General features: G+C 39.0%; 1 protein-coding gene across 2 annotated transcripts in view; it reads right to left on the bottom strand.

Moving 5' to 3' along the window:
- The window catches only part of BTBD8 (BTB domain containing 8), a 41,444-nt gene extending 18,220 nt beyond the window's left edge, over positions 1–23,224 (bottom strand). Inside the window, exons 1-11 of one of the 2 annotated variants that reach the window (XM_030494310.1) lie at positions 22,896–23,224; positions 22,637–22,822; positions 14,389–14,660; positions 13,262–13,379; positions 9,911–10,000; positions 7,825–7,905; positions 6,763–6,859; positions 5,992–6,080; positions 5,670–5,772; positions 1,888–2,070; positions 954–1,091 (exon numbers count right to left, since the gene is read on the bottom strand). In XM_030494310.1, the coding sequence (XP_030350170.1) occupies positions 954–1,091; positions 1,888–2,070; positions 5,670–5,772; positions 5,992–6,080; positions 6,763–6,859; positions 7,825–7,905; positions 9,911–10,000; positions 13,262–13,379; positions 14,389–14,660; positions 22,637–22,822; positions 22,896–23,008 (1,470 nt within the window). In that variant the 5' untranslated portion in view covers positions 23,009–23,224. Of the gene's footprint in view, positions 1–953; positions 1,092–1,887; positions 2,071–5,669; positions 5,773–5,991; positions 6,081–6,762; positions 6,860–7,824; positions 7,906–9,910; positions 10,001–13,261; positions 13,380–14,388; positions 14,686–22,370; positions 22,823–22,895 lie in introns of those variants that run through there. The other variant, XM_030494311.1, reaches the window with a different exon arrangement.
- Between the last annotated feature and the right edge of the window lie 395 nt (positions 23,225–23,619).

The raw sequence follows: 23,619 nt of genomic DNA, 5'->3' as shown, positions 1-23,619 counted from the left end.
TGTCATCACTTATATTTTATAATGGTCTGGGAGATAGAGATGCTGGTTTTGAAGGATTGCTGCTCACCACAGTGATTTTTACAACACTTGAAAACCAAGGCATGCTACAGCACTCCAGAACACCACATTGCTCTTTTTTTCCCCCCTTCCCTCTTTTTTTCCCATTTTTTTAAATTCTAAGTGAACCCCATAATAGCTCTTTACTGTCAGCTGTGTCACAACAAGGTCAAATCCTCCAGGGAAAAATAATGTATCTGATTAAATTTTCATTGCTTTTACCAAGATGATCTACAATAGCACCAGATTGTAGTAATTCATTTTGCATTTAGTTTTCATTCTCTGTCATACTATTTATGAATTGTCCTCAGCATTACAGACAACCACAGCTTAAACAGCATTATTTAGATGGTGCGGATGTACACGGTATGTTACACACAAGGAGACTGACACCTCCCCCCAGTCCCAAAAACACACACTAGATTAGGAGGCAGCCCTTGCTTCAGCGGGCAGTCTTATTAAACAAAAGCAAATGTAGCCGTGACTTTTACACTAGGGGGGGCAAAGATACAGAGGAGGAGAATAAACTCTCTTCCCCTCTAAGTTTAAGTTAATGCAACATTTTGGTAAGTTTTTTCTCATCACAAATTCACAGTGATAGCAAAAATCAACAGAGCAGTGGTGCCAATGGGACTTACATTCTCAGTAATACACAGTAATGTTTTTATTGCCATAGATAGGGTTTCTCTAAAGGATAAGTGTTAATATCCACTACACAAATGCCAACATTTGCTGTGCCTCCAGTAAGACCTTGATTTATGCAGATGCTTTCCTCTGTGACCCCAATTTCAGGGCTGAGCCACCCTAATTTCAAAGCACATCATCTAATTGAACCATTACATGAGACAATACCAGACTACTTTCTCAGTACAAACACAGCACATTGAAAAACCTACCATCTCCTTCACGTTTGTGGACTCCAACAACGTATCCACAGCTACAAGGAGAAAGCAGCTATTTTCATTATTAATACTTTCTTCAATTGCATTAAAAATCAGTTCTAGAAGGTCAGGTTTGCTGCTCATGGCCTGTGCCTGAGGAAACAACAAAAGGCAGCCGTTTTAAAACAAAAGAGTGTACTTCGTATGCAAAAGCATGACTGAGCAGAGAGGATCTGCTTTCACGCTGTGCAGGAGGTATTCCAAAGCGGAGCATCTTCCTTTGTATCCATCCCATAACCCCACCCCTCTCCAGGCCTCTGGGAAATCATCCTGAGGCCTCTTGCTAACGCGAATTTTAGGAACAAGCACACTGTAATAAATTCACAGCCACGTGCAACTCTAGATTCAAAACCAAAATGTTTTAACATCTTCCTGTTTATATGTTGTTAATTCTCTACAAACTAAATAAGTCTTTAATGGGAGAAATGAACCAGCTACATGACTGGGTATGTTCTCACCAGGACCTGCAGCATTGCCACATTCCAGGACAAGTTTGAGTAGACTGGTAATACTCGCAGCCATGCCTGTAAGTACGTGCTGTTGTTCTAAGGGTCCAAAAGCTTTTTTTTTGAAGCTTATGTATATACTTACCTCTCTCCAGCACAGGAGGTGTCCCACTAAATTAGGTGGAACTTTTGCTTAATTGAGGCACATACCCTGAGGGCAGTATCAGCCCTATGTATCAAAGTATTAGTGTGCTTTAAAACAACACTGAAAAAACCCCACCCCATAAAAAAGCCCATAGCACTGCTTAATTTTTATTTTAAATTTTCATAGAATTGTAATTTAAAGCAGCAGTTGAAACTGTTTTGCTTTTTTATCAGCCTGAACTGTACGAAGTGTCATACAATTCATTTGAAAGCATATGATAGCTTGAGGGCACTTTTACCTGCAGCAGAGTAGAAAAGCCTTCACTTTGTACTACATGTAGGAAGTTTGCCACAATAAACGTTACACATTCCTCCTGTAGCCTAGATGCCAAGGCCACGGCTGGCTCTGTCCACTTCACTTGGGGAAGGCTATTGATGAGGCGGTCACTCTCCATCAAAAGGAAAACAGCATTCTTGTGGCTCTTCAAATAAAACAGAAATTAGCCTGTTGCCAAGTAATCGCCGAAAGAATTGCTGCTCATAAAAGTCTCTGCTCAGTTACTGAACACACAGTATCCAATCATGTATGAATTTTCCTTCTTGAAATCTGGATTTTGATAATTCTGAACATTTTATACCTACCTTTGAAACTAAAGCAGAAAAAGAAAAATCTGCTGCTTCTGTTTTGCCCACTGAAGTGTCAGGCAGTGAAGTTCTCAGTAGCTTTTACTGTGCTTTTTTCAACTGTGTATCATTACATACTGCAGTCATGAACAAAATAAGGCAAATATTAACTGCAGAAACTGAATAGCAAGAATCCTTTTAGGTCACTGAAAAATGTAATATATTCTCAAATGAAATGGGAAAGTTTTAGGTGAGTGTGGATGGCCTAGCACTTGGGATACATAAATACCCAAGCATTTTCATAGTTACGAGTCCTTTTGCTTTATTTAAAGGAGACAGACATCAAATATTTGTCTTCCCAGGTGGAGTTTTGACTGAACTTACTCTCTTGTAAGAAACGTTGGCTAATATTTCTCTAAGAAATGTAACTGTTACATTTATATTTACACTTAAGCAAGCAGATTTGCTAATATTTATTTCCCCGGTCTGTGCGTTTGGTTCTTTCATGCGCTGCATCAGCACAGCAACTGAAGGCAGCTTCTACTGCCTAACCCATCCCTTGAAAAGACCTTGCAATGTTTTGTTATCCACATTAGAATTAGAGCCATTAGAGTGGCTCTACTCAACGTGACCTAGCAGGTCACTAATAAATGATGCAGTAAGATCAGCAACACTGGAGAAAGCAGCAGTTTGGGTAAATATTTGACACAAAGACACCTACTGTAAATTCAGATTCTAATCTTGTTTGTCCCATGCAAAGTAGAAAGCAGGAAGGATTTTCTTCATGTATATTATCATTAAAACATAAAATCTGGCCAACCACTGTTCAACTATATTTTATTATTTTACTCATTCGTGGGCAAACCCAGTTTGCTTGTATGCATATAAGGTGGATTAAATATATGCTTATGGTTTAATCTTGTTCCCACTGGACTCAATTACAAGCTTTTTGAATGGTCCAGAACTCAGCCCCTGCCCACAAGGCAATAAGGATTTACTCCCATTAGGCACTTCCAGTGAAATATAAAATGCCTTCATTGACTGCTAATTAAATCAGCACTTTGTAGGAGTGCCTGTAACTGAATTTTAATTCTCTTGTTATATTTTTCCCCAGCCATTCTAAAGCAGAGTCCACGTTACTTAGCTAAAAAAAACCCAACAGGTAATTTTCTTACATGTAGTTGAGGCACCAGGGATAAGAACCTGAACAGTGTTTTAAACTGCACTCCCATTTTAATGTTTCTGTGTTCATCATTGGGATTTCCCAGAGACTTTCTCATCAGCAGTCTCCTTTCCTTTGCACCTTTTCTTTCTCTAAAGGGCTGCCTCACTTTAACAGGGTTTTACTCTTCCAAGACTGGTAAATGAAGGGAGCGATGTAGTCAGACTGTTTAACTGGGTGTAACTGTTAAAAAGTTTTACAGCAGAGAACTGTAACAGCAAAGGGCATCATAAAGCATACAGTAGTCCCTGCAAAATTCATGTCAGACCTTTTTTCTCCCTCAAGCATGCTTAAGCATTTTTGCAGATTGTGCATAACTTCAGTGGGAATTCCACAAGTTTTTGGACTGACTGTCATAAGAGCCAAGTTAAATGATCACTCACCAGAACTGTTCTGTAGGCAGAAGAGGCTTATGCTTTATTTCTTAATTTTGCAATTCTAAAAGCTTTCTAGGCTTCAGTCCATAAAATACCAGTGAATCTTCCAAAGACACACCAACACAGATTTTTAAATAACTAGAACAGGAACCAAAACACACTTGAGTGCAGGCTGCAAAAATCTTCCAGAGAGGCTGAGCAGCACCAAGTACCATGACAGTTCTGCAAGTGCTGGTAGCTTCAAGATAGCTCATATATTTCAACATGAACTATCACCACAGCATCTTGATATATTATAATAGGCGCAGAGGGGAAGGAAGGCCTCACGTGGCTTAGGTTTACCTTTAAGCTGTCCTGCTAATGTTGCACAAGGGTGCCTGGAATGGAGCTTTGAACTGTGTCTACATATACTCTCGACTACAGTACACACCTGAGCTAGTTTGGAGATGGGTATTGGTGTAACTGTGTACACCGTAGATTAGAATGAATTGATCTATGATCCTGAAAACACTGCTTAAAACTTCACAAATATTTCTACAACATATGGCATACAAAGCTATGTATATATTCTAGAAACAACCGAGCATACTGACCTAATGTAATGGTAGAACACCTCGCATCTTAAGAGCTATAGCTACTATTTTTATTCTGTTAGAAATGATGCATTCTGGCAGAAGGACTCTTTGGATTTTCTAACTGGATACTCTCAAACTTCTCTTGGTACAGCCACTTAGCTCTGAAATCTCTTGTTTTTCAGGCTTTCACCTGAATATGCAATAGCAGCCACTGCTCACAGCTGACCTGCTGGCCTCAGCATGTGATGGGGTAAGTACTCCGTCAAAATAAAAACTTGGGGGCTGAGAAAAACACACCACAAGAAGCCTTCACAGCCCTTTCAGTGAGAGGCACTGCTTGGCCAGAACCATTTAAGAGTGCATCTGTTGAAGTTGGGGTATGTTTGACAGTGTGGGTAGCCATACTGTTTAGTTTGAATAACAAGCTAAACAAGTGGGGACAAGGATTTTGGCATGGGATACTAGATGGCTGGTGTGTGCTAGAACCAAAATCATCCTGTGAATGTTACTTGAGCTAGTTAAACTTTGTGTACATTAGTCCACATTATAGCCACATACAGAGTCAGGCCTGGCAACAGCTGTACTGTTCCAATTCAGTGCATTTACAGGCTAATGACTGAAATAAATTCCTGTTATCGAGTCTAGTTCAAATCAGTTACTTTTAAATCAGCATTGTTTTATACAGAAACACAATTGGAAAGTACTTTAGGCAGATCTAAATTGGAACAATGTAACTATGTGCCACAAAAAATGAATGCTGAGCTTTGAGGGGACCAGTTCCATCCTGTTACCTGAGAAGCAGAAGTTATGTATGCTGTACTGTTGTGTTATTTTTGAAGTCAGCTTGCCTGTAAAGAAATGGTTTGTGATCACTGATAGCCAGTGATCACCTGAAGTCTGGAAAAAAAGTACATTTTTTCCATATCAGGATATAGGCAAACAGGAAAAGACTCTCACAAACGATGTATGCCACCACCTAACACTGACGGAGCAGTTTGCTGTTCCTCACTATCTGAACATGTATGTGCTATGATGTCACAGCTGTGTTTCATAAACTTGTTTTGTATTACTATGCTGGACTTGGATGTGATTATCATTAGACTGCGTGCCATGAAGTGTAACAATGACATCTGCACATCAAAATCTGGTTTTAAATTGTTATTTTAATGGGAACTTTTACATAGCATAAGTGTACTACAGATTCAAACTTCTATAGATTTTTTAATAGATTACAGTGCTCTATTTAATAGATCTTTATACAGAGTAGACTATGTACTACTTACCAAAGAGTTAATCAACATAACAAGACAGTTGTTCTGAAGTTCAGTAGGTAAACTGGCAAAGCTTCTCTCTGACAAACATTTCGCAAAATGTTTTCCTACCCATCTGTTGAAAAGAGAGCCTTTCTTAGTTAAGGAAGAGGAAAAATGTTCTGTCTTCATTTGTTAGCATAAGTGATACCTCTGAAGTATTGTGAGGAAGGTGATGTTTAAAATATGAACATTTTCTATGCCAAAATAAACCCAATCTCACAAAATAAAATACTTCGAAGAGAAAGCAGAGAAATGAAAAACATAAAGCATAATTTTATTGTATTTTACTTACTTCATGCAAGCAGCATATAGGTTTTCCACTCCCAGTGAGTGAGCAATAGCCATGCATTCTAGTACAGGTTGGTGTTTTCCAGGAACAGGCTAGAGTTGTTAGCAGATTATCATCATTATTGTACATTCTGACTTACACTAACTGTACAGAAGCACAAAATCTTCAGTTCAAACAGAAGTACTGTCAGCTACCATGGTATTTGTTTGCCTTTATGCAGAACAGGGCATTCATCTGCTTTCACACACGTCAGTAAAGTAGCATTCAACCTAGAGAGCCCAGTGCATGAAAATGCTCAACTCTAAGCAGTTGTTTCTTTTAAACTAGTTTTAATTGAACAGAAAGATTTTCTAAATACATGAAAACCGATTTGTAAGTACACAGTATTTCCATATTCCCATTAAGAACAATTGCATATACAGTGGAATGTATTAAATGATACTCCATGTAACTTAGTATACTGAATTAATCATGTGGAATACCGCATTTTATCACTTGTGGTTTTAAAGTTTCTGTAAATGGGTGTATGATTCCACAGGCCTTACTCCCATCTTTTAAAGTTTCTATTAGTAGGTGGATGATACAACAGGCCTTACTCCCATCATCAATCCCAGTGAATTTAGCAGATTTATACACTAGAATAGGGCCTGCTGATTTGAGCTAACACCTTGACCACACATTTGACAAGTATTTTGTCATTATGATGTCTAACTAATCGAATAAAAATCCTTCCTAGGCTTTACAGTTCACAAAATAGCATGAGAACTGACATACCTTTTGGAAGAAATTGCAGTAATCTCGTTTCAAAATGTAAATAGCTACTTCTTTCAGCCCATCGAGGCCATACATATCTGCAATGCCCAGCATGCGGCTAAAGAGAAAGCAGTAGCAAAAGGAATCAAAACTCAATTTGACACAGGCATTTTGCTTGCAAGACAATTTACATGCTAATTTCACCTTCTTGTTCAGTCAGAATTTACTGCAGAAACAGACTGATAACCAAGTGTGAACCTTGCCAAAGAATAGTCTTCGAACAGAAACATGTATTGACCTCATCATAATCTCTCAACCGCTGGGTTTGGTGTACATAAAAGCAAGCCTCAGCCACTGGCTGAGAAACTGTTTCTCAGTGCCTCTATTTTGTGGTAGCAATTGAAAATGGTACTTGTGCCAGCAGAGTTTTGGCATTTTGTAGGTTTTTTCTGAAGGATTACATAAAATGTTATTGACTACATCATATCTGAGAATTATGTCCCTTCCAAATACTAAAAAGCAGTGAGCAAAATATTATTTGATATAATAATCAATACCATAATTTACTTCCTGTAGTAACTCGTTACCTAAACATTGACATTTGGGCACGTTCTAAACAATTCCATATTTTTATTTTAGATAGATATACCAACATTTACCTTGGTTGCTATATTTCATCTTTGATGGATCTAAGACTTAGCCTTTGCATCAGTTCAAACGATTATTTAAAAACAAATTCCAAATGTTAACTGCTAAATATTATGACACATTGTATATATTATTCTGGAAACTTAAAAGAAGGTACATGCAAATTGAGAACTATTTTGGTATAAAACACCCTCCTGTTTTTCACCGTCCTCATATAACATTCCAAAAATGGGTGGCACACCTTTTCCAGTAGCTGTCAAATAAACAAGATGTCTTCAGCAGCTTTATTTTTGGAATTTCCTCAAGTATCTTTAGGTGTAATGATCATATTTGACATCTTTGTCTTACTTAAACTACATGAGGAATTTTCCTTTGAACTGAGAAAGTACAGAACAAGCAAAAACCTACAATTAAAGAATAAAAGTTGACATATACCCAACATCAACTTTGTCTGGGAAGTCCAAAATACCTCCATATATAAAATGCAAGATGACACTCATTTCTACATGGCTTATGCTGCAAAAAAAGAGAAAAAAAAAGGCAAATAAAGACAAAGTCCAGAATAAAACGCACCACATTTCTTAGCCAGAGGTAGTTGCTCTAAAGGCTGGTACATCATCCAGCTGTTCTGTGAGTGGAAGCTAAATGATCTGATAAAATTAAAGCTATTTTCAACACTACTGCAATGTAAAAGTATCTAAATGGACTATATTTGAGGTGAATTTTGCTACTCAATAGTGTTGCTGAAACACTGTAATACTTTAAATCTTTGAAAACAAGTCATAAGCAGACTAATACTCATATCTAGGTTATTTACACTGATAATATGAAGTGGTTTTTTCATCATCTCCAACCTCTCTACTAGTAATAAGTCAATTATTAAGCAACTCTGTATTTAAAAATTGGCTTATAATAATTAATGCTTGATTTTATGATATAGTTAAGCTTTTCCTACAATTAAAATACATTTAATGCTTTTATTACCATGTTAAGTAGGAGTGTTGCATCTCAGAATATTTAGAAAAAGTCTTTATGCCTAGATTCAGATTAAGAAATAGGGAATTTCTACACAGAGCACTGTTTTCATCCTTGCATCAGACACAGAATGTCTATTTAAGTGGTGGACACAACCTCCTGAACAATACTCCTAATGTATGTACATCTTGATGTGCAGTCTCCAGAACCCACAAGTGCTGTATACATTAGTACAAATGGAATGTAGTCATGCAGATTGAGCTAAGATCCTTTAAAATATTAAGACATATTTAAGCAACAGACATTAATGACTAAAAACAAGCAAAAAACCCCCTTGCAATATGCTAGGCAGCAAAATCAGAGCACACTTGTGTTTCTCTATATTAGTACACAATAGCTGTAAAATCAGCAAGGAGTTTCCCCCCAGTCTTGACAACTGTTACATTATGCAGAATTGTCATTATTTCAGAGGAAGCCATATGTACTTTATTTATGAGTGTTTAAATAGACAGCGTGGAAATCTGCACCAAGCAGAAAACTGAACTAGAAAAAGTAATATTATCATAAGATTCTTAATAACAGAAATTATGAGACACTGGCATAGGAATATATTCATCTAAAGAATAATAATTCTCAGGAGAAAGCATCTACTGAAAGATAAGTATGAAAATTTCTTAGCTGTGAAGAAATCAATTAGAGGGACAGAAGTGTAAAAATATCAGAGTAATTGTCAACTTATCAGCCTCTAAAACGTACTATGTATAGCATAAACGCTAAGGAATCAAGTAGAAGTGTATTGTTTTATAAGGATTGGGAAGTTATAACCAAAAGAACAGATAATTTCCTGAGTTTGCAGCAATATTACTACACTGACAAAAAACTAAAATGATGAAAACATGAGGAAGTATCACTTGGCCAAGCAATTTTATATTAGCACTGAGCAATTCTGTCTTGCAGCACTGTAAGGTACACAGTTCTTCCTGAAGAAAGGCAAGTCAGCCAAAATCCTGTCTGAACAAAAAAGCTAACATGTGCAAGTATCAGTTTGCTTTTAAAGGAAAATTTAATATATTTAAATTGAATTTTCTGATATTGAAAAGAACTAACCTGGCAGTCCCTATCTAAACACTATTTAACAAATTTAATTGCTTATTTGTCTTCACATTGTAAATATACTCTTACTGTACAGATAGGTATGAAAATAAATTACACTGTTCAGACATGCATAATACTTTTCATGAAACTTGCAACTCCTCTTGAAAGAGGAGAATTATAAAATAGACTGTGAATATAAAACAAAGGATTATTAGTTCCCTTCTGCTGATGAAAAAGACTTTTCCCTGCACCACCTGACAGTATTAACAAATACTACACACGCTGTTTCATACTGAAGTCAAAACACTACTTGGGAAATGTATGAGGCTGAAGAAAAGCGTCAAGGCAGATTAATCTTCTGAGCTCTATACACAGCACAGTTGTTACATATTTGTAGTGATCTTAAATTGCCTACCTTTGCTCCCACACGACTTGCAAAGAAAACACTTACCCTTGAAGAGTGATGCGCTCTTGGGAGCTTTCAGCCCAACTTCCACTCAGCATAGCAGCAAAGTAACTAGATCTGGCACATAAAATGGCCCTGAGAGAGAAAAGGTAAACATTATTCCACTAGATACAAATATCTATTATGAGATTTTTTGATAACATTGACTTAAATCTTTGCCCTTTATGCATTAAGGTGTCATCTGTGTACTGCATGCCTTTTCTTCACTATGTTTGGAATTCAAAATATGCTAGAGGAAAACAGTACTTGCAATTTCTCAGTTAAAGCTTGTTTCTAGTATGACTTTGACATTCACACAGAGGAAATCTATCATCATAAGCATTTTCCTTTAATATGATATAAAATTTCAAATTTATTTACTTTATCTGCTGTATAGCTGTAATAGCTATAAATAGCTGTATAGCTGTATAGCTGTAATAGCTGTAAATAACCTTTTTTACACAGCCCCATTTTAGACGAATGATTACATCCTGAATCTCTTAAAATTCATTTTATACTACAAAATGTGTATTTATTAAAATGAAGAGAGAAGTATAGAGATCCTCTTTCTCGAAATTGGCTGGCCAGCATATCCTAGAAGTCAAACAAACTTGATACTAATAGATGATACAACAGTATGACCTGTATTTCCAGCACTGTTTAAGAAAAGCTATCAGTTACTTCTGTTTAGACTTACTACACTTGTATATATAAAAGGCATAACTGGTCATAAAGGGGCTAATTCAATTTACTACTCCTTCCATCAAAGACAATAAAGAAGGCCCAGACAAGTGGCCTGTGGAGCTCAGTATCTCCACCCATATCACCGTCTTCACAAAACCAGATGAGAAAACCTTTGCAACAGGAGCTTCTTAAGGTGGAAGTAGAAGGGCAGAAAGGAAGAGAAGATGGTGGATGAAAACTGCTTTATGATTTCAGCCTTCCAGATTTACAGCAGTTACAGTGTGAGCCTTTGTATATTTTATCTGGGCTATTGCAGCTGTAGATAATATTCTCATATATGTGATTTTTTTTTTCCTGACACTTAACTAAGCTTCCTATTATTTATAAAATTAGGTCATGCATCTCCTTTGGCAGAAAAAGTGCTACAGTAGGCTTGAGAATCCTTTCTTTTACATGTATTTGTTGGCTCTTAAAAATGTTGCCGAGCACTCTCATTTTGTGTAGGAAGAAGTAAGAAGAATGCTATTTATGGTCTCTTTTCTAGTCATTATATATTCTGGAATCTCTCATCTCTCCTCTCTCCTCCTGCTTCAGAAGTCTCAATACTTTAAATTAGGAACTTCTCGCACATTCCTCTTGTGACTCATCCAGCAATAATAATAATGAAGTTTTTACAGTCTGTTTTATACCTCAGTGAAATATGTCCACATGTAAACGGGTATTACATCAGAACTTTGAGTATGTGACATTCCGAAATCAAACACGATCTTGTTTTTGTAAGATACAATGATACACTATCATGGAGATATGAAATACATTATCTCCAATTTTGTCATCCTTTTGGCAATAAATTTTAGTAATGACCAAGGTGAGATCAAGGGCATAGTTGAAGTGGGTATTTCAGAGACTGATTTTAAGTGAGACAGCTACTCAGTAGAATATGGACAAGTATGTATTACCTGCATAGAAACTGATAAAATTTTAACTAACAACAAAATAATGGAGACACCAAATGAACTGGAAGTAAGTTTCTCCCTGCTTTCCTGCTGTCATGGTTTGTGCCACAAGTTTGTTACTGAACAAACGTGACTTGCTCCACTCAGAGCTCTAAGAATACAACACAGAACCACGAAGCCATAACTTGGCAAATCACAGAGCAGCACTGCTGGTACTGTACAGCCTATTGGAAATCACAGGACTTCATGAGAAAGTAAGGAATACTGATATAAGTGGGTGGGAGAGAGTGGGGCCTTAAACTGCCTCGTGTTTAAGAACTTCAGAAAAAACCTTAAAATAAGCAAATCATACTGGTGCTTTCAGCACAACGATACCCAAAGTCTCCCAAGATTGCCCTTATTGACTCCTACTGTTTGCATGATGCAGTGCTAACACAAGCAAGTCTTGTGCTCATTTCAGAGCATCCTTGTTTTCTCTGACGTACTGCCATATTTTTTGATGCTGGTTAGACTAGATACATTGCTCCAGGCAGTAAGTGGCCTAATTTAAAGAAGCTCTGCTGATGGAATCTGTTTGTTGACTTTCTTTTTGCATTAAAGTATTTGTTGCTCAAAATTATGGGCCCGAGAACATGTCTTATAATAGTGTAAATGGGAAGAAACAAACATGCCTAACTACACTACATTCTAGAGATTTAGTACATATCCTACTTCTATTATTTGAAAAATAAAACACCACACACACTATTATGACTTATCTTCTGTAAAGGTATTTTTCATGTCAGTAATGAAACCCCCCCACTGGTTTTGTATTCAGAAAATACTAACAGTAGGGGAATTTTTTTACAGTCTCTCCCAGTTATTTATATGCTCAAAGGGAACAAAATACAGGCTGCCTAGTTTGCTATCTCAAATGCAAACAGACTTATATCAAAGGTACAAGGAGTGATACTGGTGCTTTAATGCGCTTTCCCAAGATAGAGAAGTCCAATAAGCCAAAGTTCTTAATTGGTCTTGGACTTTAGATCTAACAGGGATTGCTGACAATCTTTACACCCACATGCCTGAAGTAATGAAAGTAAAATCAGATTCTGTATGCACAGATTCTGAAGAGCAGAAAAAAAAATACAATTAGTACTCCAGAAACTTTTTACCTGTTTGGTAATTTATTCAGTATTAATGGGTGAACAGTTTATTAGATTTTTCATTCCCTTCAGAGAGCATGGATTATTTAAGAAAAGGTTAGCCAAGAAAACCTACCCAGTATTTATACATGAGTATATAGGATCACAGAATGGTTCAGGTTGGAAAGAACCTTCCAGTTCCAACCCCCTGCCATGGGCAGGGTCACCTTCCACTAGACCAGGTTGGTTGATCTGAGCCCCATCCAACCTGGCCTTGAACACTGCCAGGGATGGGGCATTTACAGCGTTCTTGGGCAGCCTGTTCCAGTGCCTCACTATTCATTATATGAGTTTACAGTGGCAATTATAGAAGTCCTAAAAGCAGAGTTGTTTTCAAAATAGTTGTAGTTAATGGGATAAAATAATTTTCATTAGTAGCAAAGCATGGCCATTTCTCATGAGACCTAAACACTGTAACAGTTCACAGCTAGATAACAGCACCAGCAATAACTTTCTATAGATAACACAGTACCAGCAGCGTTTGATACTAGAAGGATTTTGCTTGAAAAACTTTACTGTAAATACTTACGTACCTGTGAGCTTGAAACTCTTTGCCTTCTACACAAATACTAATATCTGGGCAACGGCACTTCTTGTAGAGCATCATTAAATCTTCGCCTAACACAGAAGCAGTTTCTAGTTTGGCATTACCTGCAGATGGAGAGAAATAGCTTTTTTCACTTTGTCTGGAGTAGACTGTTGGCAGTACACAGACAAAATGTTGGAGAAGAAGAATCTGAATTTTTATTTCTTTTTTTAAATATTGCATATTCAAGCTAGAATTTTCTTCGAAAGGTTTTCCAGACCTTGTGTTTTACTTTGCATTTTGACTTGAAATATCAGAAACTTGACCGATGCTTCATATTTGATCTCTGCAGAAGTGCTGTCATAACTCTTCCATAAGATTATGTAGCCAGTTCATTTTTTATTAGAGATGTTACCTCTTCATTAAAGAAAGATACACTCTGAAGAAGTTCAGGGTCATGCAGTGCTACAAGCTTCTGCCTAAACAGAACTGTTGCATGATCCTGTCTTACTGGCACAGCTGTGACAGCAAACACCTTTGGTATAGATGCAGTTACACATTTTCTTGTGTTACTTATTTTGTTCACAGGCATAGTGGGGAAGATTCTGAAAGCTTCCAAAATCCTCATAAAACAACAGTGGAACTAGTGTAATTTGCTAGAAAAGGGAAAGAATGGAGAGATTCTGCTCTGTGAAAGTCCCATGTGGTGATTCTGAAAGCTTCCAAAATCCTCATAAAACAACAGTGGAACTAGTGTAATTTGCTAGAAAAGGGAAAGAATGGAGAGATTCTGCTCTGTGAAAGTCCCATGTGGTGAGGACTCAAGTTTGCTGTATTACAGAGAAAAAGAAGGGGGACAAATGGCAATGAACATGCCCAATGCGTGGCAAGTCCCTTCAAATTTGTTATGCTACACATTGGCTGGGAACCACTCCTGCCAAACCTCTGCACCAATGCATCTCTTTAAAGTGTGAGAGAATGAGGTAGACCATAGCAAAGAATATCCATGTCAGCTTTAATTTTTGCCTGCATTTTTACATCTATGTAAGTTTTTGAATAATTATTTAAAAGAAAAAGAACCCCAAACCCAACAAACCCCAAAATAAACAAACAAAAGTATAATTCCAAACCTACCTGCCGTGGTTTTGTTGCTTTCTGCATCACTGGCTACTTCTGGAAGTTCCTCTTCAATAGAAGGTGAAGAAGCAACTTCTTTCTGCACAGCTCCACTTGGAGCATCCTGATCAACAGGTGGTTTTATGCTAGCTCCAAGACAATTTACATTTGTTTGAGTGTTCTGAAGAGTAGCAGTGTTGTGTTCCTGTACTAACTTGGGTTCCAGTACTTTTTTAATCATAGCTGGCTCTTCAGCTTCTTGGAGGTTTTTATCAGATGAATATACAAGCCTAGAGGATGACATCAAGTTTACTCCTGTAATTTTTAATTGAGCAAAATAAATAAAAAGGTAACTTTTTTTGTCACTAACAAAGTTAGACAAAAAGCACAAACAAGTACTGCAAGTAGAATGTAGGATCAGCTTAAAAGGAACAAAGGTTTCTCTCCCTCATTTTGCTTTTTTAATTAAAAACCCCCTTTTGTCTGCTCTTTCTAGCTCAACTCCTATAATCATCTACTGGCAAAAGCAGAAGCAAGCAGTTTCAGTAGTGACAGGTGACTGATTTATAAATTTTAGTATGATCAAGAACAGGCATTTGATTGTTCTTTAATATCATCAAATCTACAAACCCCAAAACATAAAAACCTTCTAACGTCAAGGTTACAAGTACAAAACCATAAGAATGGTATAGATATAAATGAATGGTATTAGAAATAGAAATTTCAATTTCAAAGGAAGTACTTGAAAACATGAAAATCTGCAGTTAAGATTACCCAAGAGCTTTCACTTTGCCCATATAGTAATTCCAGCTTCCCACTTTCCCATCTGTTTCCCCAGCTTATTTTTGGCTCAAGATCTGGAAAGGCTAACAAAGCCTGCAGTCTGCAACTGCAAAGATCTCGTATTTATAGAAAGATACTGCACTCCAGTAACTTAATGGAGCCTGAAAACGTCAATGTGAACAGATAACGTGCTTTATCAGTGGTTTCATACCATATAGATGAAGTTAGCAAAGTTGAACAGAAGAGCTATAGTTACTTTGGATTTAGCAGACATGTACTTACACATGCATTTAGTCACTCATTCCTTGGCAAAGAGGCTTTATTGTTAATACTGGGAACATAGTAATTTTGAGTGTGCTATTTGAATGCTGTCCTCTAAAAGGGCAGAGAAAACATACAAAGAAATCATCTTCCTTCTTGATTCCTGTATTTAAAAGATTGAGTTATGTAGACTTTTTCTGTCTGTGTGATACAAGTTCTCACTAAGAGAGAATGACAAGAAACAAGAGTGTAGGGAATGGGAATTTTAATATTTTATTGGATTTTGAAAATGTGTGATGAGAGTAACAACGTTTCACATTGAAAGTAAAAGATCAGTGGACCCTTTTTACATGGGTTTTTAAGGTTGTTTACCCATATCTGCTTTCAGAACTCCAAACCTGTGAACCTGGCCTGACCATCTATTGCTTTTCATATTTACAGTGCTTTCAAACCCAGCATAACAATAGCATCAGGGAAAGACAAGTAGTAACATGCCACATTACCAAGAACAGGACGACAGGTTGCTTGAGCAAGTAGGCTTTGCAATCCTTCAGAAAATTCAAGACCATGACTGCCACACATTTTCCCCACTCACTGTGCTTCTCAGTACTTAACATCTGTGTTTTACAGCTCTGTGGCAGTAGAGCTCAAGAACAGAAACCAAAATAACCTACAGATTTCAAAACTCCATAGAAGTATTCTGGTATTCTGAAGTGTTGTCTTCAAGTTGTTTCTCCACATTAGATCTTCCAAAAATGTCACTTAAGTCACACACACTGCCTCTACTTGAAAAAAATCCAATCATTCCAACTTTATCCCTACATCTTCACCAGGTGTAAGCAAATACCACAATTACAAAGTAAACTGGTAACGTGTACTGAATGTGAAAAACTGCAGGAAGATCTCCAGTAAGGGTTTGTTGAAAGAAAACTGCCATTCATAACATGTCAGGTTAAATTTGCACTGGAACTTTACTTATTCACCTTTCTGTTGCTACAGATCTATTGCATACTCAACATGTAAAGACAGCAGAGATTGACTTTGAGGGAGAAAGAAAATTAGCAGCAACAGACACATTACTCTGCCATAAATTCATTATTTTAATATACTTGCTCACTTTCTGTCTGTAACTGAACAACATATCCATAGGGAACCTGATAAGCTAGGCAATGAGGCAACAATCTCCTAGGAATCCTCAGGGTGTTTTTCAGATAATCTACATAAGAAACCTCAGGAATGCAATTCTATTATCACTAGGCTTAAGTCAATAATGGCGCCTTTTCCACAGCTAGGAACCCTGTAAATAAAACAAGTAGCATGTTACTGAACCAGAACTAAGTAACTAGTTTCTAGATCTGAAAAATGTTGCTCTATTTGAAACGAGATTTTTTTCCTGTAAAGTCAAGGAAGCTTGATAATTTCAGCTAACATTTAAGTTTCAGTCACGGTCCTGGATTCATTACTTCCAGAAACTCAGCAGAATACCTGTATATTAAGAGTCCTGCTTAACACAGAATGTAATTTTACTACTTTTAAAGATTAATGGATGCATCCATTATTCTGCTTCTCAGAAAACAGTAATGATTTTGGCACATCTTTAAAGTTTAGAGATTTTCCTTTATCTCAGTTAAATCCCATTAGATGTTCTTTCCAGAATGGAATATTCTGCAGTTTTCAAAAACCCGTTATAGAAAAAACTTTGCTTGACAACACCCTTTATTTTATAGGTTCATTTCTAAAGGCAGAGTGAAGTTTTCTAGACTGTCTTCTATCAAATGGCATCTTCCTGTATAAATAAAAGCTAGGGAAATCTTTCATCCACAGCAAAACACATAGCTTGGACCTTGGAGCTCACATATTTTAGTGATAATGTTAAACCATCTCTTTAAAACACAGTTGCTGTAAGAAACCAGTACCCTTACTGCAGAATTATGATATGAATAGTTCTTCTTCTTCCAAATCTCTTAAGCAGGCATCATTCGCTGTGACACTGTAGTTAGTTTAGTAAGTTACAGTGCAGAAAATTACTGTTCTGTAATGTTAAAAATGTCTTCTTTGAATCACATACATGTTATCATCAGGAGGTGTTAGAGCTTGACCAGTTTTCAACTGAATTAAGCATTTACAAGAAGCAGTTTTCATAGTCATCTGAACAATCAAAGAAGGCATAAAAACATTCCAGTTCTTCCAACATATCCCTAATGATGATCAGGAAAGTACTAGATTGTATTTACTGTGACCAAAGAGCCTCCTAGAACATACAAGCAGTATGGGGCTATTTTGATAGCATACGTAAGGCATCTCAAAATGCACCTTGAAGAAAAGCATGTACTTTGTGGGTAGCTTGCAAAGAACTAAGAAAACACTAAGCAGCCTAACCAAACTTACTTACTTTTGTGCATCTAAAGATTTCGTTCACAGTTCGTTTTCTCAAAGGTGTCCTGAAGTTGAATCTTTTCTTATTCCAAATCTCTTAGGCTAAATTCTGTGGGAAGTTTCTCAGCCTTAGAACTCTCTTTAAGGCCCACCTATTTATGTAAGTTGTAGATGCACGACTCCACACAGTCTTGAAAGTGATAGTGCCTCAGCAGAAGAACAACCAAGCAATTCTGTTCTCAGAACAGCCACAAAGCCATACCGACTAGAATTGGTAACAAATGTTTATGCTCAATAAAAACATAAAAAACACAATCACAAAAAAATCCCATGTTAATAGTTGGGTTGAAAAAGAATTTGGACTTACTATCCACTTTAGTCCTTCCAGTCAAGAGGTACGTTCTTTATTGTGGGCCATACCCACTGTCTGCAAGAATGTAAAAATCTCAAGCAGGTATGTTGTATGCCACTAATGACCATGGAGACAACACAAATAAGAGGGAAGTGAGAAAGGGCAGGGTTCATTTTCATGAAATACCATATTTAAAAGCACAAGGAACCCATTTTTGTTATTTCTGAGAACACCAAGAGTCACTGGAATTACCACCATCATCATCAACCTTTACTGAAAGCTGTTAGGACAGCCTCTCCTATTGTTCCAAAGTAGTTGTTAACCAAATAAATAAATTGTTATTAAATAATAATATCAGCTAATTAAGCACCCCACCTTTCAAATGCTCCCTACAGCAGCTTCCACTTGCTCTATGTGGGAGTTCTACACTGAGAGCCCATCTTGAGAAGACATTTACCTTCTATCTTCTCCTTATCCATATTCTCCTTCAGGTTATACATACACACTCATCATTGATGCACTGGAGAAGTGCTTTGGAGTTCTTAGACACTAGCTGTTTAAACAGGATCTTTTACATGTTGTTATGGATATGTTCCATATATGCCCAGATTTACAGAGCATTAGTGAAGAGATTACAAAGCAGGCTTGAACAGAAGCCATTAATGCCATTTTTTCTATTGATTTTTTTCCCTATCAATCAGCTAGCAATACAGACTGTTTGTTCATGCTAAAGTCTATCAGAAAACCAGAAACTTTTCCATCATAAATACTATGGATAGCAAGAAGCTGCCGGCACAAAAGTCAGACACACAGGAAAAGGGGAAATTCTGCTGCTTAACAGTGCATCAGTTTAATTGCCCTGAAAAAAAGATACTATGGTAACTTTGGAATAGAGGGACAAGTACAGATGCCCAAAAGGGGATACTTACTTGGCAGCATAGGTGTAATACAGATAATTAAAAGAGACAAAACAAATTATATTTTCCTTTTATTTACAAGTTGTACAGATGTCATGTGTTGTTTGCAATAGGAACTTGGCATAGCACGTACCAGAACTTCATAGAATCACACAATGGTTTGGATTGGAAAAGACCTTAAAGATGATCTAGTTCCTGATGTTAATGCAAGTTAGGCATGTCATACGTACAACTTCAGCCTACCTTATTCGCTTAAGACTCTTCTATTTCCTTTTAGATTTGCTAAAAGAACTGTCTGTTTGATTCCTGCAGCTAAGTTACTTGAACTTAATTGATTTCTTGAGACAAGTATTTCAGTAAATTTCTTCTCATGAGGTGCAACATGAACTGCTTCACTGCCTCACACAGGTGCCAGTTAAATTTTCAGCTTTCTTGTGAAAGCCCAGCATTTCAGAAGAATCTACCTCTTAAGCAGCCGTAGTGCCAGTGAAAAGTTTCTACCCATTTCTCACATTTGTACATTGGGCATAAATCCTTGGTGTTAAGATACTGTGCTGTCCAAAGTAAGATGTTAATATCACACATACCAAAATACAGTGACTTGACAGTTTAGCTTTTCAACTTCCTCTGAGAAATTGAGATTGGATATAAACATGTATCAAGGAAAAAACAAACAAAAAAACCAGAAAAAATGGGAAACTCGTTTCTATGTATGTGGAAGGTAGATAAGGCTGCCATCATTCGGCATGTGTTTAAAGCCTGTTTTTGTCAAAACAAACAAGTTATCATGGTGAAGGCTTGCTTTCCACAACAGGATATAGCATAAAATCTAAGCTACAAGCTTCATGTAGCATCTTATTTCTTTCCCTGCCCTCTTCCTTGCTTAACAAAGTCCAGTTATTCTCAATGACTAGTTTAGTTCATACTTAAAACCACAACAAACTAACTTGGTGCTGTAGTAACAAACTCAGACAAGAGAATATGGTTGTAGGAATTAAAGCCATTAAGTTAGAACAGCTCAGCTATTCAGAGGAGTGAATTCCTTAATTCCCTAACATGGGAAATAAAGGTTCTGGTTCACCATTTGGTCTCAACTTTTGCTGTTCACTGGAGATAAGCCTTTACAGAGCATTTTAACTTCCACAGTTCAGGATTTATCATTTCACAAAGTTTAAGTCAGTCCCATCAAATTCCCTGTGTTGCACAGCCTTCAGCACACAAGTGACACGTAGCCCACATCTCTCGTGATTAAGAGAGACAGAGGCCCAAAGGAAGTATATCTCACTGAGATGCATGCCAGATACAGCTTGTGAGAAAATAAAATCCCCAAATCCCCAAGGAAAGATAATTTTTACTTGGGAAGATAAAAGAAAAGCTGAATACAAACAGGAAAAGGAATGAGATTTTGTTACAGCTTTGATGAACTCTTCAATACTGTGCTAGTATTCCACTTCTACAGGGAAACAGTATTTATAACCAGAAAACCTAGAAGTTTCGTAGAAGACTGCAACTTTCTCTTAGGAGCTCAACTGCAGCTACGGGCCTTTGTTCCAACTCATCATGGCATTTCATGTGCTCCAAGAACTAGGCTAGCTTCCAGTAAACCTCAAGCAGTAATTTAAGGCATTGGTTTGAATTTGTTAATGTAATTAATTTGTATCTTAATGATAAGAAATCACTGAGATTCAGCAGCTACTGATACTAGCAGAAATCATCTGAACAATGAAATTAGGTTCTTTTCAGCCAAAGCTGCTTCCTTTTGTTGGTCCAAAGCAGTTCACTGGTCAAATTCCAGTGCATTCTGAGACACAAATGTTCACAGAATGTGCTACATCAGAGGATTCAAAAGGTGAAGTATCAAACAGCACTGAAACCCAAGTGAAGAGAAACCAACCATCTTGCAAAGTGCACTTCATACATAGCTTAGAATGTATGGACAGGTGCATTTTCACAGTGAAAAGATAAAAGGTTTATAATTGGATGAGGTGGTTTGGGTTTAAAGGTACTTTTCAGTAGTGTGCTTTCTGGAGAACATGCAGGACTCCAGAGATCATTACAGCAAACACAGACAAAAGTGATAGCAACTATAAGTGAACTGTAGACATAGTAAGTGCTTACCATTAGGTAAGGAAATGGTAAGCAAAGGAATGGTGTAACAGTATATAAATAATTAAAATAATTATTCCAAATCATAATAATTTTCCATATTAAAATAATTTGGATTTTTTTGAATTTACATGCTGCTTCTGCATTGAAGTCTGCTGGACCAGCTCTCACATGAATGTGCAGCAAATTAATGAAATGGAAGGAATAATGGAGTTCAGAAAAACAGGAGACAAATGCCACGTTGTTTTGGTTCTTACTGTTTGTTCTGCTAATGCTGCTGCCAGACTTTGACAGCAAGCTGACAAATGCCAGTTTATCAGCCTGTTCCACCATGACGATTCTGTGTTTTATATATTATTCTCAAGTCATACATATTTATTATAACTTTAGTACCCTGAATACATCTTTTTAGCCATGTGCTGCCTTATTTACAAAGGAGAGAATGTAAGGAGAATGTAAGGAGAGAATGAGTGAAACCAATAGGAAGAGGTCAGCCTCAGTTTTATTTTAAGCACTGAACTACAATGCATCCCCCTTCTTTCTGCCAGCAATCTCAAGAGCCTGTAGTGCATACATCTTGAATTCACCTGCAATCCCAGAGTGCCTACTGCTTTGCTCCCGTGCATGCTCCAAAGCACCGACTGGCTCCAGCATCAATGCTGTTCTATAGGAGGAAGGTTGCACCATCACAGCTTTGTTCCAGAAAAGCCAACGCTGCTCAGTTCTTTGAAAGAAGGATTAGAGGCACTTAACAGGCAAGGAGGATTGCGAGGTCTGGTGGCGGCACCAGCCAACACCCCTCATGTACTCACCTAAGCATGAGCAAGACAAGTGAGATGCCACACATGTGCCAATAGCTGGCGGTGGGAAAACACGCTGGCCCTTGCACCAATCCCTGAGGAGCAGCTGACCCACATGCTGCCCCATGCCTTGTGCCAGGATCCCACCTTGCTGGGAAAGCTGGGCTGTGCTCAGCCTAGCCTGTGGATCACTAGGGCTGAAGTAATGACCACACAGTTTCTAACATAATGCATCTCTTGACACATCTTAATCTAACTTGATGAAGCCCTCCTTCATTTCCAAATCCGTAACTTTGGTTTGTGGGGTTTTTTTAACTTGACACTGGAGTAGTTTTTCTTCATTGTTTTCATTAGGTAATCCTGCTAACAAGGGTATTAGTAAGCAAAGCTAATTTAAAAGGATACGTTCAGGATTTGTGCTGCTTTTTCTCTTGGTCTATTACAAAGCCTTTACATACGGAGAGTATACCCACGTGCTGTCAGCAGAGGGACCAAGGCAGAGGAAAAGAAAGAAGTTACAGGAAAGTACTCTACAGACGCTGCAGGAAAGCTGCGAAGATACTGGGAGAGCTGTAGAACAGGTGTTAATACTGGAAAAAAGAGGAGGAGCGACAGAGGACAGGTAGCGCCGAGGAGCGGGGCTGGTGCCCGCAGCGCGGCCGCGCACTCACCGCAGGAAGCGCCGGCACTCTGCGGGCTCTACGCCGTCCATGCGCAGCACCTCTCGGGGCGGCCGCCCGGCGCCCACCGCGGCGAACAGCCTTGGCGCCCGCGCCAGCAGCACGGCCCGGTGTGCCCGCAGCGCGGCGGGGCCCGCACAGATGGTCACGTCGGAGCACGCCCCCTCCGCCAGCAGCCTGCCGGAGCGCACCGTTACCGCCAGCCCGGGCCGCCGTACCCCACCACCCCGCGCCGTCGCGCCGCGCCTACCTGCCGAGATCATGCCGGAGCTGCTCGGCCAGCGCCGCCTTCAGCTGCTGCCGCTCCACCGCCGCCGGGCCGGGGCCTTTCGGCGCAGCACCGCCGCCGCCGCAGCGCGCCATGTGCCCGCAACCGCTCCGTGCCCGGCGCGACGGCCGGGCCAGGGGATCGACAGACACGGCCGAAGGTTCGCCCCGTGGCGCTCACGGGGACAACCCGCGCCGTCCCTCCCGCCAGGAGCTGCGGTACCGCCCCGCAGCCAGACACGGGAGGGCCCCGCTGCGGAGCCTTCCCCGCTCCCGCTCGGGGGGCGTGGCCAGCAGCGGCCTCCGCCAGTGAGCATTAGCGGCTTTCCGCCTGGCCACGCTCCCCTCCCCGCGGTGCGCCCGGCCCTGCACGCTCCCTCCCCTGCGGCCTAGGCGGGGCGGCCCTGCGCGGGGCGGAGCCGGCAGGGGGCGCCTTCTGGCTGCCGCTGTGAGGGAGCCCTCTGCTGGCCCCGCTGGCCCGTCGGTGCCGGCCTCGGCCGGGAGAGCGGCGCCGGTGGTTGGAAAAGCAGAGCGAGGCTTTGGGTGGTTGCCTGTTGTTACATGTCCACCTCCCACAGCAAGCAGGAGCTCTGGTGGGCAGCTCTCAGCGGCTGGGTGGGCAGGCGGTGCGTCCCAGTGAGCAGGGTCTCAGGTGCTCTCCAGCGGCGGCTTTCTTGTCGAGTAATTTAACTGAGACAAGGAAGAGC

The sequence above is a fragment of the Strigops habroptila genome, chromosome 8, assembly GCF_004027225.2.
Source record: "Strigops habroptila isolate Jane chromosome 8, bStrHab1.2.pri, whole genome shotgun sequence".
In the NCBI taxonomy this organism is placed as follows: Eukaryota; Metazoa; Chordata; class Aves; order Psittaciformes; family Psittacidae; genus Strigops; species Strigops habroptila.
Note: the sequence above shows the minus strand (reverse complement) of the source record. Positions and strands in the feature narration are given on the sequence as shown.